The 24,336-nt window shown below is 38.1% G+C and overlaps 1 protein-coding gene across 2 annotated transcripts in view; it reads right to left on the bottom strand.

Moving 5' to 3' along the window:
• The window catches only part of NAA15 (N(alpha)-acetyltransferase 15, NatA auxiliary subunit), a 39,133-nt gene that overhangs the window by 5,602 nt on the left and 9,195 nt on the right, over positions 1 to 24,336 (bottom strand). The window contains exons 2-19 of one of the 2 annotated variants that reach the window (XM_030450540.1): positions 19,664 to 19,748; positions 18,710 to 18,814; positions 17,102 to 17,259; positions 15,592 to 15,726; positions 15,274 to 15,427; positions 13,479 to 13,598; positions 12,752 to 12,847; positions 12,511 to 12,617; positions 11,992 to 12,064; positions 9,797 to 9,966; positions 9,005 to 9,157; positions 7,565 to 7,693; positions 4,669 to 4,882; positions 3,509 to 3,702; positions 3,174 to 3,209; positions 1,809 to 1,917; positions 1,149 to 1,247; positions 338 to 481 (exon numbers count right to left, since the gene is read on the bottom strand). In XM_030450540.1, coding sequence (XP_030306400.1) covers positions 338 to 481; positions 1,149 to 1,247; positions 1,809 to 1,917; positions 3,174 to 3,209; positions 3,509 to 3,702; positions 4,669 to 4,882; positions 7,565 to 7,693; positions 9,005 to 9,157; positions 9,797 to 9,966; positions 11,992 to 12,064; positions 12,511 to 12,617; positions 12,752 to 12,847; positions 13,479 to 13,598; positions 15,274 to 15,427; positions 15,592 to 15,726; positions 17,102 to 17,259; positions 18,710 to 18,814; positions 19,664 to 19,748 — 2,281 coding nt within the window. The remainder of the gene's footprint in view (positions 1 to 337; positions 482 to 1,148; positions 1,248 to 1,808; positions 1,918 to 3,173; positions 3,210 to 3,508; positions 3,703 to 4,668; positions 4,883 to 7,564; positions 7,694 to 9,004; positions 9,158 to 9,796; positions 9,967 to 11,991; positions 12,065 to 12,510; positions 12,618 to 12,751; positions 12,848 to 13,478; positions 13,599 to 15,273; positions 15,428 to 15,591; positions 15,727 to 17,101; positions 17,260 to 18,709; positions 18,815 to 19,663; positions 19,749 to 24,336) is intronic. The other variant, XM_030450541.1, reaches the window with a different exon arrangement.

Below are 24,336 nucleotides of genomic sequence, written 5' to 3'. Positions count from 1 at the left end.
CAAAAAGACAACTTAGCAACTTGGAAATATTCCTTCCTGCAGCACTATTTCACAGATGCATTAAACACAGCCTCATGATACATACAGCACACATCAAAAATGAAAGCAGAGCAGGGCAGAGAGCTTCCAAAAATTTGTATTTTAGCAGCCCACAGTAAAAAATAAAACCAGACAACCTGGGGATCATGTTGTTACAAAAACAGAAAGAAGAAAAACATTCCTGATGGAAAATGTGATTTTTTTTTTTACATCACTGGTGCCCATATTGAGATGCCACTGCTAGATAAAGACAGAAAATCCAGAAGCAGGGCAGAAAAAAAGGATAAAGGCAAAATACCTGATAACCTATGTGGTAGAGAGTCATAGTTCTTTTTAAGGAAAGCTTCATTGAAGTTCTTTGGATTAGTTGCTCCAAACAGACGATTCATTTCTTGGTTTAATACTGTTCTAACCGCATCAGGCAAATCTTTACTTTCAGATACTATTGAAACAGAAAAAAAAAAAGAGTTTAACAGAGGTAAGCACAGGTAATCAGTAAAATCTACTTCACACATTTCTTTTAGTATTTGGCATGTTTATGTTATTAATATAATTGGGGAAAAAAAACCCCAAAGCTCAGAGGAAGAAGCATGAAATTCAGAAAACAAGTAACTGGATCTGGTTGGAAAAAGGTTAACTGTGATTGTTTTCTGATGCTTAGAAGAAGACAGAGCCTTTTTACTGCAATACAGTCTGCCCCTTACTGAATAAAAATCTATTAGGCTCAAAAGTTAAGGTCACAGAATTCTGCCATCAACAGGAAAGGTGACCTTTGTGGCAAGGGAAGGGAGAAAATCCTTCTAACAAAAAGAATTTTAAGCATTCTCCTCAGACAAGCTGCCAGCAGAAGTGCCACATTCCTCACTCTGCAGCTTCCATTTTCCTTCAGGAGTTCACTGTTCTACTCAGTCTTGAAAAGACTTGATAATACTTGGAGTAACTACTTAATCCAGCTGCAGACAAACACATAGCTAATTTCAGCATGAATAAGTTTTTCAAAAAGCTTTCTAATGTGTGTATTAAATATTTTTAATTAACTGAACTAAAAATCAGTGACTGCATATTGGTTGGGAATCATCTGGAAGCATGGATTTCTACCAGCTCCATACCACTGCTGAAGAGATGAATCATACACTCATGAAGCCAAGGATGACTAGAATCAATAGCAAAGGCTCTCTTCACAGACTGAAGCATCAGAAGGAACTTCTCTGGAAAGTAAAGCAATGACAAATGGTCAAAAACTTGTGCTTGGAACTCACTGCATTCTCCTGCAGGAGTATTTAGTGTCTGAAATTAGAATTATCATAAGAAGTTAAAGCTGATTTTACTGCAAAATCCATTTTTTCTAGTATGTGTTTATTTAACCAACGAAGCCTGTCAAACTAGCAAGCAAATTTAAGTTCTTAAAGCATAATATTTAGCTGATACAAGAATTTAAAGTCGTGTTTCAAAAGACCAGCTTCCATTGGCAACTGCACACCACTTCTTTCCAGTGTATAGTTCTGTGAACTACAGACACAAACAAGTAACAAGGGCAAAGGTAAATTATCTACAGTCTTACCAACTTAAACACAACAAACAAAGTAGATAATCAACAAAATGTTCAAATTTTGGGTTCTCAGAGACTGCTCACAGCTGGGGTGTCAGTCCAATTAAAAGTGTCTTGAGAGGGACTGACTCCTCATTTCTCATCAGTAATTTTTACTTAACTTCTAATACAGATCTTTATGCACCTCAAATTGCTTTCTTGTGTTAGTTTTCCCACCTACCTTTTCTAAAATAAATCTCGAAGGCAAAAAGATGTGTCTCTATTTTGTTTTTCACTAAATTCTTCAGGGGTGTTAAAAATTTAATGGCTTCTTCCAAAGGTGCTTCAACCTACAGATTCAAGGAAGTGACACACAACTAAGTCACAAAGTTTAAACCTTTTAACTCTACAACAGAATTAGCTGTTTCTCAGTCATATTAGAGTTGCTTTCATAAGGCAATGCACAAGATGCTTAGGAAAACAACACAGATTTTGCATCTTTCACTCATAATTAGTGTCTGAACACAGACCATCAAGTCTAAGAAACTGCTCTGTGATGGTTACAAATCACATTTTCCTAGAGATAAAAGTCTTTGACTTCTATCCTTCATTAGCAGTAAACACAACTGCATCTGAGCCTGCACAACACACAGTGTTGCTCCCCATGCCAACCCACACACATGGGGCAGCTCCAACACCAATTAATCCCATCCAAGGATTCTTGACACACAGCTCTCTTGCATCTAGAGGTCAGAGATAATCTGAATAAGAGTTTTCTCTGCTGTCCTTCAGCTTTACATTTTTATGAACGTGATCCATACTCTAAGAATTGGAAAATATTTAATTGTTGTCAACTTGGTAATGCTGAAGCAATGCACTTCATTGCAAATAAGTTAAAGACAAGGAGGGACACCTCCTGGGGTTCCTGCTAACCATATTCTACAGCATTTTTCATTAAAAAATGCACTATTTTTATGTCCTGTTAGGAGTTTGCACACACCAGTCACAACTGCACACTTAAACTATTTAGCACCCACAATAAAACAGATTTCAAAGCTATGCCTTTAACACCAAAGCAACACATCTGCTGCAGAGGTAGAGGGGCAACTGTTTGAGGAAAACTGCAAGTGACCAACTACATCAGAAATGATCTCACAGTGAGAGCCAATTGAATCTGGAAGTGTCTATATTATGTTTCCAACATTAGAATTTTAACAGGATTTGCCAAGGGAATGCATCATACAGCTGCAACTCCTCCCTATAATGCTGGGCTAATTTTCCTGGAATATCCCATGACTGCCCTCTACACCATTCCCTGACTTTGTGACCACTTCAATCTTAACTTGCACTGCAATTAAGAGTGCTTAGGCTTGTAACCACTGACCTAAGCAATGAAAATACCAACAAGACTGGTCACAACTTTCAAGTCACTTCACTTTCTCAGCTTTCAACAGCTACTTTATCCTTCCCCACTCCCCATCAAAAAAAAAAAAAAAAAGCAAACAAATGCTGTTAAAGCATACAGTGTTTCAATGTCTCATTTTTCACAGGTTGTCTAAGCTTAAAAATAAAAAATTATGGGACATAAAAAGTGAATGATAATCACCTTACATACAGAATACAAAGACTTCCATCTGTTCAACTAGAAATAGGGTATAATCAAGAAGTTAGTGCAATACAAACATGCAGATACTTCCACCTGTAGACTTGCCCAACATAATTCCTTTGATAGCTAGGCACAAAAGCTGTGATTTTATCCCATTACTGAGAGTACATCCAGCAAACTATCCCTAGAAAAGATTAATTTTTAAAATGTCACCTGTGAAGAAAGCCATACAAAAAAATAAACTTAAGTTACATGAATGGCTTTCTAACTACACTGTGTGCTCACTGCAAATTTCCCAGAAATTTCCATGATTTTATTATTCCATTAGTCAGCACCTTTGCCAGTTTCTCAGGGATTAGTTCTTCCTTCGGCCCTCCGATTTCTTCATCATCATCATCTTTCTTTTTTTTCTGATTCCTTTGTTGCTTCTCTTTCTCAGCATTCTTCTTCTCTTCCTCCAGCTGTGCTTTCTTCTGTGCTCTTCTCTGCTTATTTCGTAGCTTCTTTAGCTCCTTGTCAGACATGTTTGCTGTACACACACCAAGGGCAAAACCAGACAATGTTGATATCCAATATTAACAGTCTCAATCAGCTGTCAGATACCATCCAGCTAACTTGGAATGCTGCCATTACATTTGTAAAAGTTTATTTACTATCAATAGATTATTTTACAGTCTATGCAGCTGCTTCATAATTCACAAATTCCTTTGTGAAATCAGGGCAATGGGAATTAGAACCATAGCATAGCATGCTGAAGGTGGGACAGAATAATTAACTGCATGGTTTCACAAATCCAGTGCCAGGAGCAAAAGAGGACACCAATATACATTGATTTATTCCTTAGGCATTACATAAGTAAAGTGTAAAGTAGTAATTAGATAGTCAAACAAAAAATAAAGTGAAATAGTTATACTCTGGCACAGACAACTCCAGCTTTGCTTTTAATGCCCTACAGACATCTGGTGCTTGATTCATATTCAGATCCTCTACTCCCTCCAATTAAAGCATGGATAATTAACTTAAAACACACCAGGAAGTGGCTACAAGAAAATCTATAATACTTCTGCTTGACTTTATTTGAATCTAAAGCCACAAAAGTGAACTGACATATTAAATATTAAATATTAATACTTTAAATATTAAAACTTGACAAACTCCTCTTCAGGATTCAATAGCCTCTATTCATACCACCTTGGGTGCCCCAAGCTATAATGACCTAAATTGCTCATCAGAAATAAGAGAGAAACTAATTCATGCTTTTGTTTAAATCCATCTAATTTTTGTTTAAATCCAACTTTCAGGAAAACATCTACTTTTACACACAGGCCAAACTAAAATTTGCCTACTTTGAGTTGTCAAAACACTCTTATTTCTGGCTACTACAGTTGACAGCTCTAAGGATGCTGAATCTTCATAAAAGTGGATATTTTATGGATATAATTAGTGGATATAATGAGAGAAACTGCAAATATAATAAATCCTGAGAGTTGAATACCTGTATCAGCCTCGTGTTCTTTATTTTCATCTGTTAAGGGATTATCATGAAGCTTCAAATAGATCTCTATGGCAATTCGTGCTGCTTTAAAGTAGAATGGATGCTGTCGTAGGACATCTTCCAGTTTTAACAAGTCCACATAAGACCTAAGGGTAATCTTCCTCATACAGTAGGTGTGAAAGTCAAACTGGTCATCTGTGATTTCCACAAAATGCTAACACAACACAATATAACATTATTTAGCAAGTATTAACAATCAGATACCAACTTTAACATTTTTAATACACTCTTCCCAAAGAAATCTTTTACTAAAAGCCTGTTGCTTGACAAACACATCCTTTTAGAAACATGAGATAACAAAAACTTCCAAAAATAAAGCCATGGTTAACAGAAGGCATCTTAGTTCAGTTTTGGTTCTCATCTTTCTCTTAACAGTAAACTACTCTCTGACCATTTGCAGTTTAAGGGACAAAGGTTCTACATTTGTTGTATTTAAAAAGCACTTAAATTTTTCTTTTACAAACTCCTCTGATCTTTTCAGTCAAAAGTATAATTTTGACTTCCATCAAACACTGCAGCATTGAGTCCCACACTGAAATCAGACATGGTGTAAGAAAATACTTCCTTTCAAGGCCTGTTTTACTCATTGTCACCTGATGTCCCCTTGCTTTTGTTTTGAAAAGCAGTGTGAAGTCATTCCCTTCTTCAGCTTCTCCATGTATTTTTTTGTCTCATACAACTTCATCCTAAACTCAGTTCCTTGTCAAAGCTGAGGATAAGACAGCAACCATGACAGGCTAATTGCAATCTCTTCATGTCAAAGTTACTCCATGGCATAAATTTTACTTGTATTTTCTAAGGAGGTGTGATACTCAGATGTAAACAGTGTGACAGATTTATATAAGGGAAATACTATTTGCCACTTAATTCCCCACACTGCCCTCCTGACTGCTGCTCCACACCAACACACAAGATTTTCCAGCAATATTTATAATGAACAGTTCTGGGATCTTTCCACAACAGCAATTACTCATGTCAGGCTTATTACTTTTGAGCACCACAGAACATTTTTGGTTGGAAAAGACCAACTGTGCCACCAGTACATGGGGACAATCACATCCCTAGTCCTGCTGGCCACAGATTCAGGCCAGGATGCTGCTGGCCACCTTGGCACACTGCAGTATTCTGGCAGGTCCAGAATCCCCAGGGCTCTTTCTGCTGGGCAGCATTCCAGAGACTTTTCCCCAAGCCTGTAGCATTGCCTGGAGTTGTTGTAGCCCAAGTGTAGGACCTGAAACTTGGCCTTGAACCTCATACCTCAGCCCATCAAGCCAACCTCTCCAGGTCCCTCTGGTAGAGCCTTTCTGCTCTCAAGCTAATCCACAGTTCCTGCCAGCTTGGTGTCATCTGCCTTATGCATGGGCAAAGTATTCTTCTTGTCCCTCTTCTAGCAACCACACTGTTGAACATTGTATTTCTATGCTTTTTATCATGTAGTATTGAGACAGTGCAAATGTTGTCTTTGCATTCTTTCTCTGATGATTTCTTTTTATATCAACCCATGGAGATCCTAGAGAGACCCCTTAATAACTTCCATTATACAATGGAGGGGATTATTTGCTGATTATTTGTTCCTACTCTGTTCTCACTGCCATAAACCAGCTATTAAATGCATGAGATCAACCTCCCTTCTTTTCTAGAGACAGTTTAGGCTGTGTGAAGGATCATATCAAAAGTATCTCTGAAATCCATAACACATTTTATTGACCAGACTGCCCCAAACATAACTGGCACCTCTAGAAGATTTAAGAGGCACTGCTTTTTCTTACAAAAGCTTTGTTCATGATTTCTGAATACAACATATTTGCCTTATTTCTGATCTTTACTACACATTCAGTCAATCCAACAAATGAAGCACACAGAGTGACACCATTCTTTAGGTATGGTTTTTTTTAGGGTGGCCTAAGTCAGCTCTTCATCTGCTGACCCAAGACAATTTACAGGATTAGTAGTTTCTTACACTAATTCATGTAGAAGGATTTTAGACAAATTCACTTAAAGGATTTGTGTTAACAGAACACAGTCCTGGCAAACCACTTTGTTAATTTGTTCTAATTTGTGGATACTCCACAGAGTAGCCCTCTCTACAGAAAAGCACCAATACTGAAATCTCCTCAAGCTTCTCTATTTGCAAAAGGCACAGCTTCCTACTAAGTTTTCCTCTTTGAGCACTTTATTTACACCCTCAGCTGCCTGGGTTTTTTTCTAGACCCTAATGTGGTACAAAAACCCAACAAAACCATATTAATTTTTTTAGAAGTCATGCATTTTAATTTTTTTTAGTTTGTTTCACTATGAATCTCCATGTAATGTGCAAGTTTTCCTGCTTTCTGGATTTCTACTTTAAGCTTTAAAAGCTTCTTTTATACTGTAGCCTAATATTCTTTTGAGGGAGAATGTATTTAATATTTTTAACAGTATTTTTGCATTATTCTCTCTAAAATACAGTGGGTTAACAATAACCAAGGCAACATCTTTCCTTCCCTTTAAGGCTGGGTTTGTCAGCTCAGCCATGTTCTTTTGAACTTAAAAGTACACATAGTCCTTGTGCCCAAATACCTATTTTTATGTACTCTGACAAAAGTTAAGATTATTTCTGAGAGTTTTCTGTTCTTTCCTGCATCTTCAAATAACCTTACAGAATCCTTTTATAACACACAGTTTACAGTGGCATTTTATAAGGAAATGTAATTTAATCAATTCCTCAGCAGACAACATGAAATGAAATCTCTTCTGAAGATCCATGAAGTATTCTTACTGTTCAGGAAGGAAACATATTAGCAATGTAAAATTTAGCTACTGCTTTCCAAGGCAGGCAGCTTAGCTAGATACTTACTCTCTCAATTTCATGGCATTTCTTAAGTGCTTCTCCAAATTTGTTCATTGCTTTGTAAGCTTGAGCACATTCTGTCTGGAACCACATACACTGCATTTCATTCAAGTTCTCTACTGCTGAGGTTCCTTCCTAAAAGCAAAAACAGCATTATTAAAAAAAATAAAATAAGTAAGTCCCATTCAATTTGTTAACTCCTATTTATTTTATCCTGTTCTACTGTTTATCCTGGGTTTTTTTTTATCCTGTTATAATTAAACACCCAAATAAAGAGGCTACTCCAAAGAATGCTATATTTCAAAACTGACAGGAAGTCAGATATGCCACAATTAAGATGGACTTGATTTGTTCATTAATTAAAAATAAACCAAACCAAAAAATTTCTTCTATATTCCACTGACTGGAAGAGTCAGAAAGATGAAAGGTCAGGTAGTGACCATTTATCTCTAACAGTTCCTCCTCTCATTCAGTGCTTTGAAATTGTGTGCACAAATTATGTGTGCAAACAGCAGCATGAAGAAAAATGGCAGAAAAGCTCTAGAATGTGGCATGACACTGATAACTGCAAGAATTTTATTTAATTATAATTAAAACTGTGTCCTTCAGAGAGCTGATGATATGAGTTACTTCATATGTGGTTAGGAATAGCAGTGGCAAAGCAAAAAGGAAATACTGATAGCTTTGACACCTTCTGTTTCATAAAAAGAGATTACAGTTGTCTTTCAAATCTGGTATTTATATATTGTTGCATAGATCACATGCCTTTCAAGCTTAATGTCAAAGTCAGCTACTGGGGATGGATGCAGCCCATTCTGACTTTCCTATGGTCTTGTGAAAAAGGCTTTTCAAGAACCATCCCAAGAGCCAAACCTGGGAAAATGACAGATAACATTTAAATGGAAGGGTAAGGAGAAAGCCCCAAATGAGAGAGAAAGGCAGTCCTTCAAACCAGTCTGATTGAGGCATCTAAAAATCAGACCAATTGTTAGTTCCATTTTCATTACACTTAATTGAGGTCATCTTTAATTACTGTATCTTAATTAAAAAGTTTGTATTTGAGCACCAGATACAAGATCAAAAGGAGATTACTGGCCTTAGAGATGAAAGCTTGGCCACAAAAGGAAGATCTCTGAGGAAGACTCTCACTTATTAGACACACAGAAATTTTATTACAAGAGAAGTCCAAATTCTCTAACTTACCACCACCAGGAAAAACCCAAAAGACATGGATAATCTTTTCAGATCTTTCCAGGATCCTATAAAATCTACACTAAACCCAAAGACTTCTCAGGCACTTATTTTTTCAAAGCAGCAATCTCTAAAATAGGAATACTGTATTTTTCCTACCTGGCAAAAAGGACAGAATCCTAGCACAATGAAATCACAGTTAACACAGAAAGTTATTCCAAAAGGGATACTATTCAAAAGTTAAATGCAACAAACCCTTGTAAACTTAGAACACATTTCTTCTGCCTCTTTAATGGAATTTGCTTTCAACATATATTTTGCACATTTGGAGTTGATAAATCTGTCTGCCGTGTCCAAAGCCTGAGCCTCATCCATCCACCTTGCAGCTTCTTTAATATTTCCAGCATGCTTAAATAGAGACAAAAATTCAGGTTAAATTAAGTAATGATAAACCATACATGCTTTACCCTCTCACTGTTTAACAGATTATTTTTTTTAGACATTTTTTAATAAATAGCTTTCTTCAGGAAAGCAACCAACCTTTAAAGAAGGAAAGCAGAAAAATTACTCTTGTCCATCATATGATTTTTTTCCTGAAAATGCTTAAAGGACATGTTAAACAACCCTATTCTGATACCATGCCATAATGCTGTAGTTGGGAAATTGTTTTCAAGCAGATAAAAAAAAAAAGGGGGCAAGGTAAGAACACATAGAAGACATTTAAAACATGAACTAAACTTATTAATCAGATTTTAAATATGCAAAGTGTAAGTTAAACTGAGAATTTATGTTCTGAAGTATACTTGTCCTTTATTGCCTTAAAAATCTTCATAGAGGCTTTTTCAAATGCACTAAAAAACCATAAGCAGCCAAACAATACACTGACCTAGAGTAATTTTCCATGGATCATCCATGTGTCTTGGTTAGTACAAGCTTAACACTTTAAAGATCACATTAAAAACATTACAGGAAAGTATAGGCATAAGTAAAAGTATTAGACTGTAACAAATAAATCATCTTTGGTCACTAAGAACAAGCCAAACTTACCTTATAGATTTTTGCCTTCACAAGGAAGAGTTCTATCAAAGTGGGAGTACTTTCTATAGCAGCATTTATATATTCTAAAGCCAGGGATGGCTGCCCAATTTTATCATAATGTTGAGCCAAATAATATTGGACCCAGAGTAAAGTGGTTGGAGGTTCTTCTTTACCATCATCTGGAGGGGAAAAAAAGGAGGGAATTGTTTTGCTTTGTTTATTAAAACAACGTGCCAGAAGCAGAGTGTTATAAATACAAGCCACTTGAAGATAATTCTGCCTCTACTTCAGGCTGTCAGAAGAGACTGGGAGTGACTTCATTGAACTTCTAAGCCTGTTTTGACAAGACCTGAGCATAAACTGTTCCCTTATACTGTGCTTTTAAGGGAAAGATAAAGTGAGTTACATACATTTTGTTCCAGATAGTTCCTCAACACAGCTTAGTGCATGGTGTAGAGTTCTTGCTTAAAACTGTTTCAGATGAAAGGTACAGCAAAAAGTCCTGCTTAATGCAAACGTTGCACAATAACATATATATATTATGTATATATATATATACATATATATATACACATACATACATATATATATAACAATATCAAGGATTTCAGTATCTTCAGGATTTATATGCTTTCAACCTGCAGACTTGAGTATTTTTAAACCAAACAGGCTGGCTGTCCAAATGCTGGGCTTTAAAAGGATTTTCTGTTTCTACCTTTGACAAATTTATTGCCACTGTTTGCCTAAACAGATCCTTGAAAATATTATTACACACAAGTCAGTTCTGAAAGTTAGAGAGCTCTGTTTGAAATCCAAAACACTACTGAAGTCTTAGAAGCTCACTTCATTGCTCAGTTTTGATGATGAACCACAGCACTTTGCAGGGGGGGAGGAAAAGGGCTCTACTCCTGACAAAGGGTCCTGGTTCTTCAGTTTATGTTCCAACTTAAAACAGGCAATTATATGCATTTATTCATTGTAAGATAGCAGAACACAATTAATTTGAATGAAATTTCAGATCAAAGCAAATATTGAATTGCTCTGAAGTAACAGTAAGTTATTTCCTTTAACCAGAAAAGCACAAATGTGCTTGAAAGGCTTGGACAAATTCAAACATTGAGTGGCTACACTGTAGCCTCCAGCATTAAATTCAGGGGACTATCAGGCAACTTAGAATAGAATTTCCTAACAAAGTACTGCAATAATGTTTCTGCAAAGCAGGGAAATATCTGGTTATAACTTCAATAAAAATGCCTTTGCTTTTCCTCTGCAGCTGCCTTGGATGGTCTGATGTGGAGCTGCTTGGGGAGGCTCAGCAAGGTGGTGGGTTCTGAGGGAGCTGGATGCCACTCCTGGGTATCAAGGACTCAAAGATAACTCTACCTGCTGGCTCCATGCCTTGTGGCAGAGCTGGTGAGATGCTGGCTAGCCAGGAGATGGTGTGAAGCATGGCCCAGAGCTGCAGCAGCAGCCAGAATGGTGCCTGCTCAGTAAGTACTTCTCCCCTGAATATTGTTTTTCATGCTATCTTGATTATTACACCATTATAATCCACCTATCAAAAGTTCAAGACAATCCTTTTTATATTCTATGCAGAAAAGCATTCTTGCAGATTTCTTGTTTATTTTACAAAAAAAGAATTCTTGTAGATTTTTTGTTATGAAGAGGTTAGGCAAATGACTAAACAAATGCAATAAAACTGCCAGAGAGGAAACTGTAAAGGTTCAATTCCAGAAATGTAGAACCACAGCTCAAAAAAACAGCAACTAAATAGTTGCCAGTCAAAACCTGGAAAATGTATTTTGATCTTGATCAAAATCTGCAGGAACCCAAACCCAGCTCCCATCAAAACCTCCAACATTCCCTCCACATGAAGACTGTGCTATCAGTATCTCTTCTGTTCAGTTTTCTGAACAGAGCAACTCAAACTGTGAAAAAAAAGAATACTTCAACTTAAAAAATGCAAGGAGCTGAGGCAATATGCAGATCCAGCAACATTTTTAGAACAAATGCCTAGATTTTGACTGTAGACTTTACAGCTTAAATCCATTCTAAGGATGGCTGTGGTTCAGTTCTGCATTGGGAGAGAAAGAAAGGGAAAAAAACCCAAACCCATCAATTCCTTCACTCCCAACTGATTCTCTGAATGGTCACATAATGCTTACACCAGGCACTTCTTCCATGAAATATGCCACAGCACTCACCATTTGGGTTAAATAACCTGCAGCTTCTTAGAGAGGTTTCATAACCTATCACGAGCTCTTCTATGATTGCCACCTACACACGCAAGACAAGACAAAAAAAATATCTGTGGGCAAGATGGTATTTTATTTCAACTTCCAACTACTTGGTGTTACCCAAACTCGTTATTTTTAGTAAGAGAATTCTGCAATATCTTGAATTACAATACATATGGGAATGCACTCAATCTTGCCTCTTTTTTTAACAAATTAAGAACAAGTGTCCCTTGGTTAACACTTATGAAGCTTACAACTAAATACATCTTCACTTTCTACACATTTCAACTCAGCTCAAGGCTCTGTCTGTTTGTACTTGACTTTTTTCTAGGTGTGTACTAGGCCAGAACATAAAAAAGTGCTGATGTGTTATAACACTAAAAGAGTTATTTTTTTAACACTGAAAAAAAAATAAATATATTCCTCATCTCTTCAATGCATCACAGCTAAGAGGCAGACCATGTAAAAAGTAGGGGAAATACCTACCTTCTCCTTATCTTTATATAATGACCTCAAAGTATTGAAGACTGGTGGGCAACCTTTGCTGAAATTCATCCTTAGAAACTTGTCCAGACATTCCTTAAACTTTTCACCTTGAGAGGAAAAAGACCTGTTGATTTTGTTTTACCACACATTACTTGTCAATTGCAGAGAGTTGATGCTGCTAAAACATTAGTATCTAACAAACACAAGTGTTGATCACTACCTGTTCAGCAAAAAAACTTACCTGACAAAAAGTTTAATGGTAATCTTCTTGGAACTAGTCCCCTTGGGTATTTAGTCCAGGCCTCTTCATAGATCTTTAGTCTCTCCATCATATTAGCTGGAAGGAAATTTCACCATTAACTTTTTCCTTCTTTTTTTGGCAAGAAGGAAAGAGGGGGGCAGGGAATGCTTTTTATCTGGTTTAGAAAAGAATGGGAACATATAGCAACTAATGGGCTCTATACTTCCTAAACAACACTGATGTCCATTATCTTATTTTTAAAACTGCTGTACTAAATAATTTCAGGTAAATTCTTCTTCCAGCAGTGGAAGACTAACTGCTTATCACTCCTTTGAGTTCCTGCCTTATCACTGTACAAAAGTCTTGAGCAAAGAAAACCATTCAGGAGAATAATTCCAAAACAGGTACTATCTACAACTTAAGATTAGGATGACAAACAGGTAAAGAAAAATTCTAAATAAAAATTGTTTTATTAAAAAAATAATCATCTTCTTTCAGCCTCAAAGACTACTGTACTCTCTGTTGTTCTGCCTTTAAATCAGACACTGTAGCAACAATACAACCAATACTTCCAGTCTTTCCTGAAAGAAAAGACTGAAAAGCAAAACTTAAATGGGGACTTCTAAAATAACAGCTTCACTATTTGAACCAATACAAGGTTTCAATAAATATATACATTCAAAATCTGTAGGAACAACTTATTTATTGTAACATATCAAATCATTACCTGGTTTAAGTGCCTTTTCTAGGCCTTTGTAGTAGGCCCAGTTTTCAGGATTTCTCTCTTGCAGTCCTTTGTAGACTTCCACTGCTTCTTCGAGTCTGCCGAGCTGAAGCAGGAGTTCACCTGCAGGAAAACCACAAAGTTTTAGATGAAGGGATCAAGATACTGAAGCAGTGTAATATTAATCACTCCATAGTAGATTAGATAATCCTTAACTTCATGTAGATTCTATATTCTTAGAAAAAAAATCAGTGACACCACAAACGAGCTGACAGATAAAACTTTTACTTTGACAACAGTTGCAATTACAGTAAGATTCTACAACTCAGCCAGTAACTCTTGGAACTTACTTGAAAATTTAATGTTAAAAGCAAGATGCACGTGTTTTTCTCACTTACTGAAGTGACTGGTTTTTACTACAGAAGGCAATTAAAAGCTGCACATGGTATTTCATGTATATAGCATCTTGAATACCAAATTGAAACTGTAGAGCTGCAAATAAAAGAATGGTTCTTCAGTCTGGTATTTCATAAAGCCAGCTTCAATGCTTTAAATCAAGCCATTGATCTGATTAATGAATGCAATATTCTGCAAGCAAGTTTCTTCTTAAGGATATTTCAGTACAAGATACAACTGTTTAAAGTAAAGCTGAGATCTAAGAACAGCACAGAGCAGCTTTGCTGATGCTGGGGTTGAAACAAAAGGCAATTTCCCATTTCATGGTGAGCAACCATCCTTCACAAAGCTCTGCCACTGGTAAATGTTAGACACTAAAAGATTACAGAGCAGAGGTGATACAGGGTCATCCTAGATTAAAGAAAGGTTTTCTCATCTGGTTTTGAGACAAAAAAAGACAGTCAGTGTTACCTCTCTCCTTCCCTATGTCATGCAACTGGCACGCAATTTTGTCAAGAGATGCTGCTTCCCACAGATGGGATAACTTGAGGACAGGGAAAACATCAATAATTCATTTGCTGAGAATGATAGAATCTGGAAAATAAATCTAAATTCTTTGAAGTGAAAGTTATAATTTTTATCTAATCGTGGAAAATGCCAATACTATTTTCACTGTTCTCAGTTTGTTCATATGATTTTATGAAATCAGAGAATGGTTTGGGTTGGATGGACCTTAAAGCTCACCTAGTCCCAGTCCCCCAGAATGGGCAGGAACAGCTCCCAGCAGACCAGGTTGCTCCAAGCCCCATCCAACCTGGCCTGGAAACACTTAAGGGAGGGGGCTGCCACAGCTCCTCTGGACAACCTGTTCCAGGGTCTCACCACCCTCACAGGAAACAATTTCTAAATCTACAAGCCTAAACAAGCCTAAATCTACCCTCTTTTTCTTTGAAGCCATTACCCTTCAGCCTATAACTACATGCCCTTGCAAAAAGTCCCTCCCCAGCTTTCTTGTAGCCCCTTCAGGTACTGGAAGGCCACTAAATGGTCTCCTTGGAACCTTCCCTTCTCCAGGCTGAACAACCCCAACTCTCTTAGCCTCTCTTCATAGCAGATGTGCTGCAACCCTCTGATCATCTTCGTGGCCCTCCTCTGGACTCCCTCCAACAGCTCCATGTCCTTCCTGTGTTGCAGCCCCAGAAATGGACTCAGTATTCTAAGTGGGATCTCACAAGAACAGAGTAGAGTGGAAGAGTAACCTCCCTAAACCTGCTAGCCATGGTTTAGGTTCTTTAGATGCAGCCTAGGATCAAATATTGAGTTCCATAAGATGGGAAAAGCTTACAGTACAGGCACTGCTTTGTACACTATGCTATCAAATGTACCTTCAAAAAGTAATTACCTTTTGTTTCTTCAACAGCCAGTTTATCACAGATCTGCTTTTCATAGGTACAAAGATGCTCCAGAGCTTCTTTAAATAGCCCTGCCTCCCGGAGGACTTGGTTTTGATACAGCAGCAGTTCACTGTACTCATAGTCCACTTTATCAGGTGATGTCTGCACAGGAAAGCAGAACACACACACACAAGTTCAGCCTTCTAGAATCCTCCTGGCATTTAATGCATTTGCTAAAAGACACTGCATAAGGTTTTCATGTCATGAAATGAAGCAGTGGTTTTTTTTGCCTAAGTAACAATCCACATAGAAATGTCATGGTTTACCTGCTGTGTCTTTCTAAACTCCTCTAAAATTTTGGCTGCCATTTCATAGTCTTCCAGCAGATGGTAAGCAATAGCATAACCAATCCATGATGCTCGCTGTGCAGGTCGGAGCTGAAGCAACTGGTATCTTGTTTCCTGCAAAAAAGTAGCTACTCATTTTCCTGACTTTATTCTCATGCTTTGTAAAACTCATTGGGTAATTCTGCATCTTCAGTATTCTAATATTTAAGAAGTGCCACTTAGAATTTATTTTCAATATGCAAATTAATTTTTTTAACTAAAAGAAAAGACAAACTTTAAAACACTAAGATGGTTTTGACTGAATGAAAAAAAAAACTCCACACAAAGTAAGACATCACGTCCAACTAAATGCTGATGAGTCAGAATAATCTTGTTAACATATGACACACACGTTTTTCCTGTCTTACCACTAATGAACAGAATGCAATTAAGGATACTTTGGGCTGACTTGAAACATTTACTAGGTACTTCACCTTGGAAGCACATAGGTATTAAATCATTACAAGCGTTGTTAGACAAAATAGGTCAGGCAAGCACATCCCTATTTTCAGTCAGAAGTTAATTACAGCTGGAAGATGCAACTGATTTGCTTGGTATCATGCTGTTCTAATTTGAGGGAGAAGTTATTATGTGTTTTGTTGCAGACTCCTGAGAGGAGTTTATTTTAAACATCATTTAAAATAAAGGGAAAAAAGTCCAAACAGAAGTAAGGGTTAATGAATAGATAAAACTGACAGCAGTCTTACTAGAATGAAGATCACTCAAAATATTATAAAGCAGGAGAGTGTGAAAGTTGGAGCCAAAAAAAAAAAAAAAAGAAAAAGGAAAACAAAACATTCTACAGTCTTATTCCTCATTTTGAGAGTAAATGCACGTTTTTTAGAAACCAGCATATGAGCAATCATTAATTACTGGTTTCTAAGCATGTTAATAGTTAACCCTTAATGCATTCTACAACCACAATCTTGCAGCTCACAGGATATTTGGACCCAAAGGAGCCAACACTAATGGCCAGATTGGCTGAGAAGCAAATTAGATGTTTCATGCTTTATATTGCTACCCATTGCCAAGAGAAAATTGGTGTGCACTGATCTAAATAAGAAGGGGATATATGGGAAAAAGTTATTAAAAATATCAACTCTTTTGCCTGACCAATCATCTTCTGATCACATGGCCTTTTACCTGCAGGAATCCTTCCAAGAAAACAATAAAAAGACCAGGGATTGTCCACAGCTGGATTATGCAGCATTTAAATAAATAAACAAAAGGTAAAAAAAATTTTGCACTGAGCTAAAAAGGGTAATTTAATATGCCATTAAATCTGAATACTTCATAGAAATTGCTCAGTCTGCTTTTACTTTCACCAAGTATTGAGTAGCACAAAATTTTAACACTCAAACTGCATATTTTTTGAAGTGTCATTAAATAATTTGCCACCTTTGCTGCAGCTCCTCAGAAGCCAGTAATAAATGCAGGTAGGTTTACTTACCCTGTAACCTTCAAGATCCCTCATTTGAATCTGTAGCAGAGAAAGATCTCTCAAGATTTGAAGATTGTCTTTGTCCCATTTCAGTGCATTTCTATAGCATTTGATAGCTTCATCGTACTTCTTGTCTGACCTCTGAAGAAGGCCATAGACATGCCAACCTGGGGAACTGTCAAGGATTCTACTGAATTCAAGCAAGGAGAACACAGACAAACACAGCATTGAGAGAAGAGTTGGTAAAAAGACAGTGTCATTTGACACCGTCTCTCACAGCATCCTTGTAGATAAGTTGATCAAGTATGGGTTTGGTGATCAGGTAGTGAGGTGGATCAGGAACTGGTTGAAAGGAAGGAGTCAGAGAGTTGTAGTCAATGGGGCAGAATCTGGTTGGAGATGTGTGACTAGTGGAGTCCCTCAGGGGCCGGTACTGGGACCGGTGTTGTTCAATATCTTCATCAACGACTTGGATGAGGGTATAGAATGTACCCTCAGCAAGTTTGCTGATGACACTAAGCTGGGAGGAGTGGTTGACACACCAGAAGGCCGTGCTGCCATTCAGAGAGACTTAGACAGGCTGGAGAGTTGGGCAGACAGAAACATGATGAAATTCAACAAGGGGAAGTGTAGAGTTTTGCATTTGGGGAAGAACAACACGATGGCCCAGTATAGGTTGGGGGCTGACCTGCTGGAGAGCAGTGGAGGTGAAAGAGACCTGGGGGTCCTGGTAGACAAGAGGATGACCATGAGCCAGCAATGTGCCCTTGTGGCCAAGAAGGCCAATGGCATCCTGGGGTGCATTAGAAAGGGTGTGGTTAGTAGGTCAAGAGAGGTTCTCCTCCCCCTCTATTCTGCATTGGTGAGGCCGCACCTGGAGTATTGTGTCCAGTTCTGGGCCCCTCAGTTCAAGAAGATCAGGGAAGTGCTTGAAAGAGTCCAGCGCAGAGCTACTAAGATGATTAAGGGAGTGGAACATCTCCCTTATGAGGAAAGGCTGAGGGAGCTGGGTCTCTTTAGTTTGGAGAAAAGGAGACTGAGGGGTGACCTCATCAATGTTTTCAAATATGTAAGGGGTGAGTGTCAGGGAGATGGAGTTAGGCTCTTCTCAGTGGTGACCAGTGATAGGACAAGGGGTAATGGGTGTAAATTGGAGCACAGGAGGTTCAAGTTGAATATTCGAAAAAATTTTTTTCCTGTAAGGGTGACAGAGCCCTGGAACAGGCTGCCCAGGGGGGTCGTGGAGTCTCCTTCACTGGAGACATTCAAAACCCACCTGGACACGTTCCTATGCAAAGTGCTCTAGGTGGCCCTGCTCTGGCAGGGGGGGTTGGACTAGATGATCTTTCAAGGTCCCTTCCAACCCCAAAGATTCTATGATTCTATGAAAAAGCTCTTAAGCTGTTTTATAAGTGGAATGTAATGGTATTGCAACCCTTACAATTCTTCAGTTTGCAAGCTGAAATCTTTTTGCCAGTTATATGCACAGGGTTATTCCAAACACATTATTGAGTAAAGGCTTTTATTAGACATCTGGAGCCCTTGTAGTTCCTACATTCTAAGTATATGACAAGTCCTTATCAATGTGACATGAAAGCTCTGTTTCAAAAAGGATACAGACATGACTCTTCAAGTCATTCCTTAGGCCTCTACGCACAAGTTCATAAGCTTCCTCTTTCTTTCCTAGACAGTTTAATGTCAGTCCTTTCATTGCCAAGGTTTCTAAAACAAACAAACAAAAGTATCAGTTATTCATATTCATAGTTTTCAAAGCTCAATATAGCAACTCTAAATACAGTATAAATGCAAACTGAGCTTCAGCAGCATGAAGATTTTGCATTCACTTTCATATGGAAAAACATATTAGCAGATTACTCCCTTAAGTGTATCACACAACAATAACATTTGTGCATTGCTCCCACCAAAAAGTGAAGCTGTGTTTTATTTTAAAGGCATTAAAAACTATCAAATACTTTGAACAGAAGTTTTTTACTGTCAAGGAACATTATAGCCACTCAAGTATTTGTTCACAACATTGAGGCTTCCACAAATGTCAAGTTAGTTGGGAAAGAAAGAAACAAACAATTTCTGGACAGTGGAAAGACTAAACTTAGTAAGAACTGAACTCCAAATACAGCAAGGGACTTCTCTGGCAGTAAGATTACTCCTCCAGAAAAAGCAGCAGATCACAGAGCTGACAGACAAAGTGTTGAAGAATATTCATTTTTTTCCTTTTGTCTTGCACTTCTACAAAAGTGAGTAAACAATTTCCCCAGGAAAGTGATGTAAGCAATGCATCACTTATTAGTATTAAGAAACTTGCACCATGCTATAATGATATCAGACTTGCAGCATAAAGTTTGATAAGCTATGATTATGGGTAGGACCAGGCTTTAAAATACAAATCTTACCAACAATTGCTTAATACAGTGCAGGTTTCTGGATGCTCTTAATGCTTTACAGGCAAAAGGTGAACAATAAAGTGCTATAAATATTTATACAACTTACAAATTATTACTCTGTCCCAAATCATAGGGAAAAAAAGAGAACAGATGCCCTTAGAAAACTTACCTCCATGTTCTGCAAACTTTGGGTTAGAAAGGATCTGCTTACAGAACTTCAGCCCATTTCTATACTGCTTATGTTCATAACACCTCTGTTGAAAAAGAACAGAGTACCTTTATTAAAAAGAGTTTTTCTGCAGCCCTGAAATTAAGTATTAGTGCAGGTAGGGCTTTTAGACATGTACTAATGGTTTTAATGAACCATGTTTAATGAGCTTCATGTGAATAAAAATTCTTTCAATTACTAGAATAAATAGTAAATGTTAGTAAGAACATGAATTTAAATGTGTAACTCAAGGCACATGTCCATCCAGCAATTTCACAGGTAAGATACCAGAGGATACATAAGCTCCTACCAATATATAACCTTCCTGTAACATAAAAGCAAACCTTACACCATAATGTATCTTGGTAAGTACTCAACTCACTTTGGCTCAATCATCTTTCACAGAAACACAAGACAGCTTCCAGCAGTCATACAGGCAGAAGAGAAAATGAAGTCATTAAAACTTTGCTAAAACTATCTTTGGAAGCAACCTCTTATGATTAACAGGAATGCCACATATCCTAAAAATACAACTTATATGTAACATCATCTTGCTGTACTGAAAATTAAAGTATCATTCTACAGCTTTATTAAATACAACTCTTAATCTGCTTGTGTCTGAGTCTCATTATGCAAGGTGACTGCAATGCAAATAGCACACAGCATCAATTTTTAAAACCAGTTCTTGTATTAAGTTAATTCACTCCTTGTGCTAATCTGTAAACAGAAGCTGTAAACACCAATTCAGACACTTTAAGTCTCTTGAGCAAATGCTAAGAATTTCTTAGGTTTCATTTTACTGTCATACCAATGCTCCAGCTTGTAAAGAAAGTAAAAAGAAAAAAATAAATATATTGCTTGAGCACAGAGACAAGTCCTACAGTAACTCAAAAGTCATTCAGACCAGGATCTCACTGACTCGTTGATCAGTTCTGCTGGCAGGAGTGTAAAACCTGGTAAACAGCCAACCATTTTCACATCATCCTGAAGCTGTTGTGTAGGATTCCACCTTTCCTCCACATGCCCTGAATTAACTTTGCAAGAACAGGTCTGTATGGCTGGATGAACACTTTTTGTCCTCAACAAAAAAGCAGAGAGGCAGACACAACACATCTTCACATCAAGTTGCCAGTTCTAAGAATAAAACTCTACAAAGTAACACGAATGTTACTGAAATGCTTAAAAAAAGAAAATGGCCTTTCTAGCCCAACTGCTCTGCTTTATGTTGCTTTTGCATCATGAAAGGTTCTGGTTACTGCTGTTTGCTCTTCCAAAGCACAGATGAAAACCAATACATTTCAAAGGTTAAAAAAACCCTGGTCTACCACTATGTGGATGTGTTATTTTTCTAGGTACTGAAGTCATACAGCTGAAACACTGAGGATGAAGACACCAAGAGGCATCACAAACCAAGGATGCTGCTTCCCCTATCATCTCACCACTCTGCAGAAAACAGAGTCCTGGGGAAGGGAAAAGGAGGAGAAAAAAGGTGGGGAGATGCAGGGGAGATGCAGGGGAGATGGAGGGGAGATGGAGGGGAGATGGAGGGGAGATGGAGGGGAGATGGAGGGGAGATGGAGGGGAGATGGAGGGGAGATGGAGGGGAGATGGAGGGGAGATGGAGGGGAGATGGAGGGGAGATGGAGAGACCATCCAAAGCAAGATGAACTTAAAGAGGAACATTTCAACAAAGTAATGACAGAATGACTGGGAAGGGACCTTCAAATATCTCCTAGTTCAGTGCTTCTGCAGTCTGCAGGGACATCTCTCAGTACAGCAAGCTGGCCAAAGCCCTTTCCATCCCTGACTTTCACCACTTTCAAAAGACAACGCCCTCTGCCACCAAGGACAGGAAAAGCTATCAGGACAACCACCTAGGAGAGGAAGATCAAGGGTGAGGTAAAAGGAAATCTGTATAGCTCTCTTTTATTATGATTAAACTTTATTATTCACACCTTTTAGTCATTACCTCCTTTTAAGTAGGTTTTCAAGACTGGCTGAGTCACTTTAATCAGCCACTGGTCAGGGCTTACAGGTGACAACACAAGAGGATCAAGCTTTTTTTTTTTTATTATTATTATTTCTAACACTGCAATCATCAGTCATAAAAGCTACCGCCCAGGCCTCCTCCCTGCAAGAAGAACCAGCATTTGCTCCCACCTAGGTAGGTGTGGAAGCAGCAAAACCTGTCACCAAAGTGATGCAGCCACAGGAACTTGGGAACATGTCTCTGGTGTTTAACTAAGGCACTATCACCAGCAGAAGGGGTGCTCTGGGGTTTCCCAAATTGCCTTGAAGTGCAGCTGCTCAGGCACTAGCTACCAACACCAAATCTTATCTCTAAAACAGCTCTGTTTTACATATTCTAACAATCAGTCTTTCACCTTGGAGTTTCAGAAAAGTCAGCCAAGATGGCATACATGCTAGAGACAGGAATCACTAGCACATGGATTTTCCTGAGAGTAATACCCAGCTTATGAAGCAAGGTACTTTATAACAGGAAACTCAGAGTGGTAACAAATTATCCCTTTGGGCTGTACAGAGGAAAAATCTATGTGTTTACACACACTTGTATCTAAGGTAAGGATCCCATAAACCCCAAGAACACCAGGTATGGCCAATAAATTATCAGGAACTGATCATGTGTGTGTATCACCTAAAATATCACATTTAGAACTAGCCACAGCTCTGTATATCCTCCAGCACAATACCATAGGTCTCCCTTTCAGATGTTGCTAGATCAAGACAAGTTGGAGTGATTTCCTTTCCACAATTCCTCCAACCTTTCAGGTTCATACCTAAAGCCAATCTCATTCTCTCAATGGTAAGATTTCACTCATTCTATGAGTCTGCTTATTGTATATATGTATGTATTCTATGCATACACTGAATGACTTGGCCAGCAGAAGGAAGGGAATAAATTAAATCGAGGTCATGTTTTGCCCTTCAGAAAAGGAGATTGTTTCAAAGTGTTTCCAAAAGTGTCACTGAGATTTCACTCCTTGGAGTCATGCACATACACTTTATTCTCCAAAGAGGTTATGGACTAACAAGTTTAAATAAAGGTGTGAAGGAGAGACAAAGAAATCCTAAATGCAGCATATGGTACCATGGCTGGTACAAGCCTTGGTGAATCTATGGCTTCAAGGAAGAGAAACATGAAAGAAAAATCTTTTAAGAAAAATGAGACAGTAAATATTGAAAAGGGAAAAGGAGGAACAGAAAGAATAATGCAAGGAAAGATGAGTGTGAGTAATACACAGCCTGAGAGAGAAAAGCCTTAAGAGAGTGAGTAGGTTCTGAGTAAAAGGAAAAACAAAGAACCAGTAATAATTAAAAAAAAAGACACAAAAAAGTCCCAAACAAAACAATAACCTAAGAAGCAAAAATGGTGACACCTCAAGTATTTTTGGGACAGAGGCTTGCTGGAAGCAGCAGTGGTCTTAATGTGGGTAGTTTATTTCCTCACAGATTACTAGCTTGTAGTAGATATTTCCAGGCCTGCAGCCCATACTTTGCCACAGCTGTTCTGCAGAAGCGAAGTGCTCTAGGTGGCCCTGCTCTGGCAGGGGGGGTTGGACTAGATGATCTTTCGAGGTCCCTTCCAACCCCAAGGATTCTATGATTCTATGAACTTATTTCTCTGTGCCACAGACCACTAAAAAAGCACAGTTGCCTTCTGTAAGCTAAACTCCTACACATACAGACTTCCAAAGTCAGCAGTCACAACCTGTTAGTGATGCTTGACAGACAACTGTTCCAGCTCTGCTTTGTGCCATCATGCACCTAGAAAACAGAAAAGCTGAAATTCTAATTCAGAATGCTCATCTTAATGCTTTAGAAGAAAAGCATCTGAATCCCCATCAGCACTGAATCTCTATTACACATTTGCTGCCCTTCAAAGCCTTTCCTCTCAAAAGTTAGCAGATGTTTCAAGTTTTTCTATACATGCTGTGGCCAGGAATACAGCCCACTCCAAAAATACCTAGGTTCTTTTCATACTTTTTTATGGATTTTGTGTATTTATAGTAAGGGAACAGCACCTGCTTTAATGCAAGCTTATAAAGAATAAAAAAGATGAGCCAGATGGAGTAAGACTGATTCAAAATCAGGCAAGACCACAGCAGGTAGGAGAGAGCTTGCACCCCCTGTCCCCACCAGTATTTACTGAATGGATTGGATGCATGGCAATTGCAGAATTTTCTTGTAGAAAAGACCTTTAAGATGTCCAAGCATAACCTAACCCTACCAGAGGCAGGTAACTAATTGTACTAGGCCAAACCTGAGTTAATTTCTAAGGAACAGAGCTAGACCACACTCTCTAGAACCCCAAATCTGAGGTGGAAGGAGAGCTCATAATCTGGTGTTTTTATCTGTAAACTGTATTAGGGCATCTGTTGCAGAATCAATCTTTGGCCAGGGGGTGTCTGACACATTCACAGGTCTCTCCTTGATGGGAATTAGCTCCTTTCTAACTCTGAAAAGTACAGCTAGTGAATAAAATTGACTTGGATTCTTAGGCAGCCTCTCCAGTTACCCAAAAGGCTATACACAAGAACTATGCCACTAATTATAGCTCCAATCCTTAGGGCTGCTGAGAACAGCAGAGAGGACTTTTATTCCAACTTAATTCG

This window comes from Calypte anna, chromosome 4B, assembly GCF_003957555.1.
Source record: "Calypte anna isolate BGI_N300 chromosome 4B, bCalAnn1_v1.p, whole genome shotgun sequence".
Taxonomy (NCBI): domain Eukaryota; kingdom Metazoa; phylum Chordata; class Aves; order Apodiformes; family Trochilidae; genus Calypte; species Calypte anna.
Note: the sequence above shows the minus strand (reverse complement) of the source record. Positions and strands in the feature narration are given on the sequence as shown.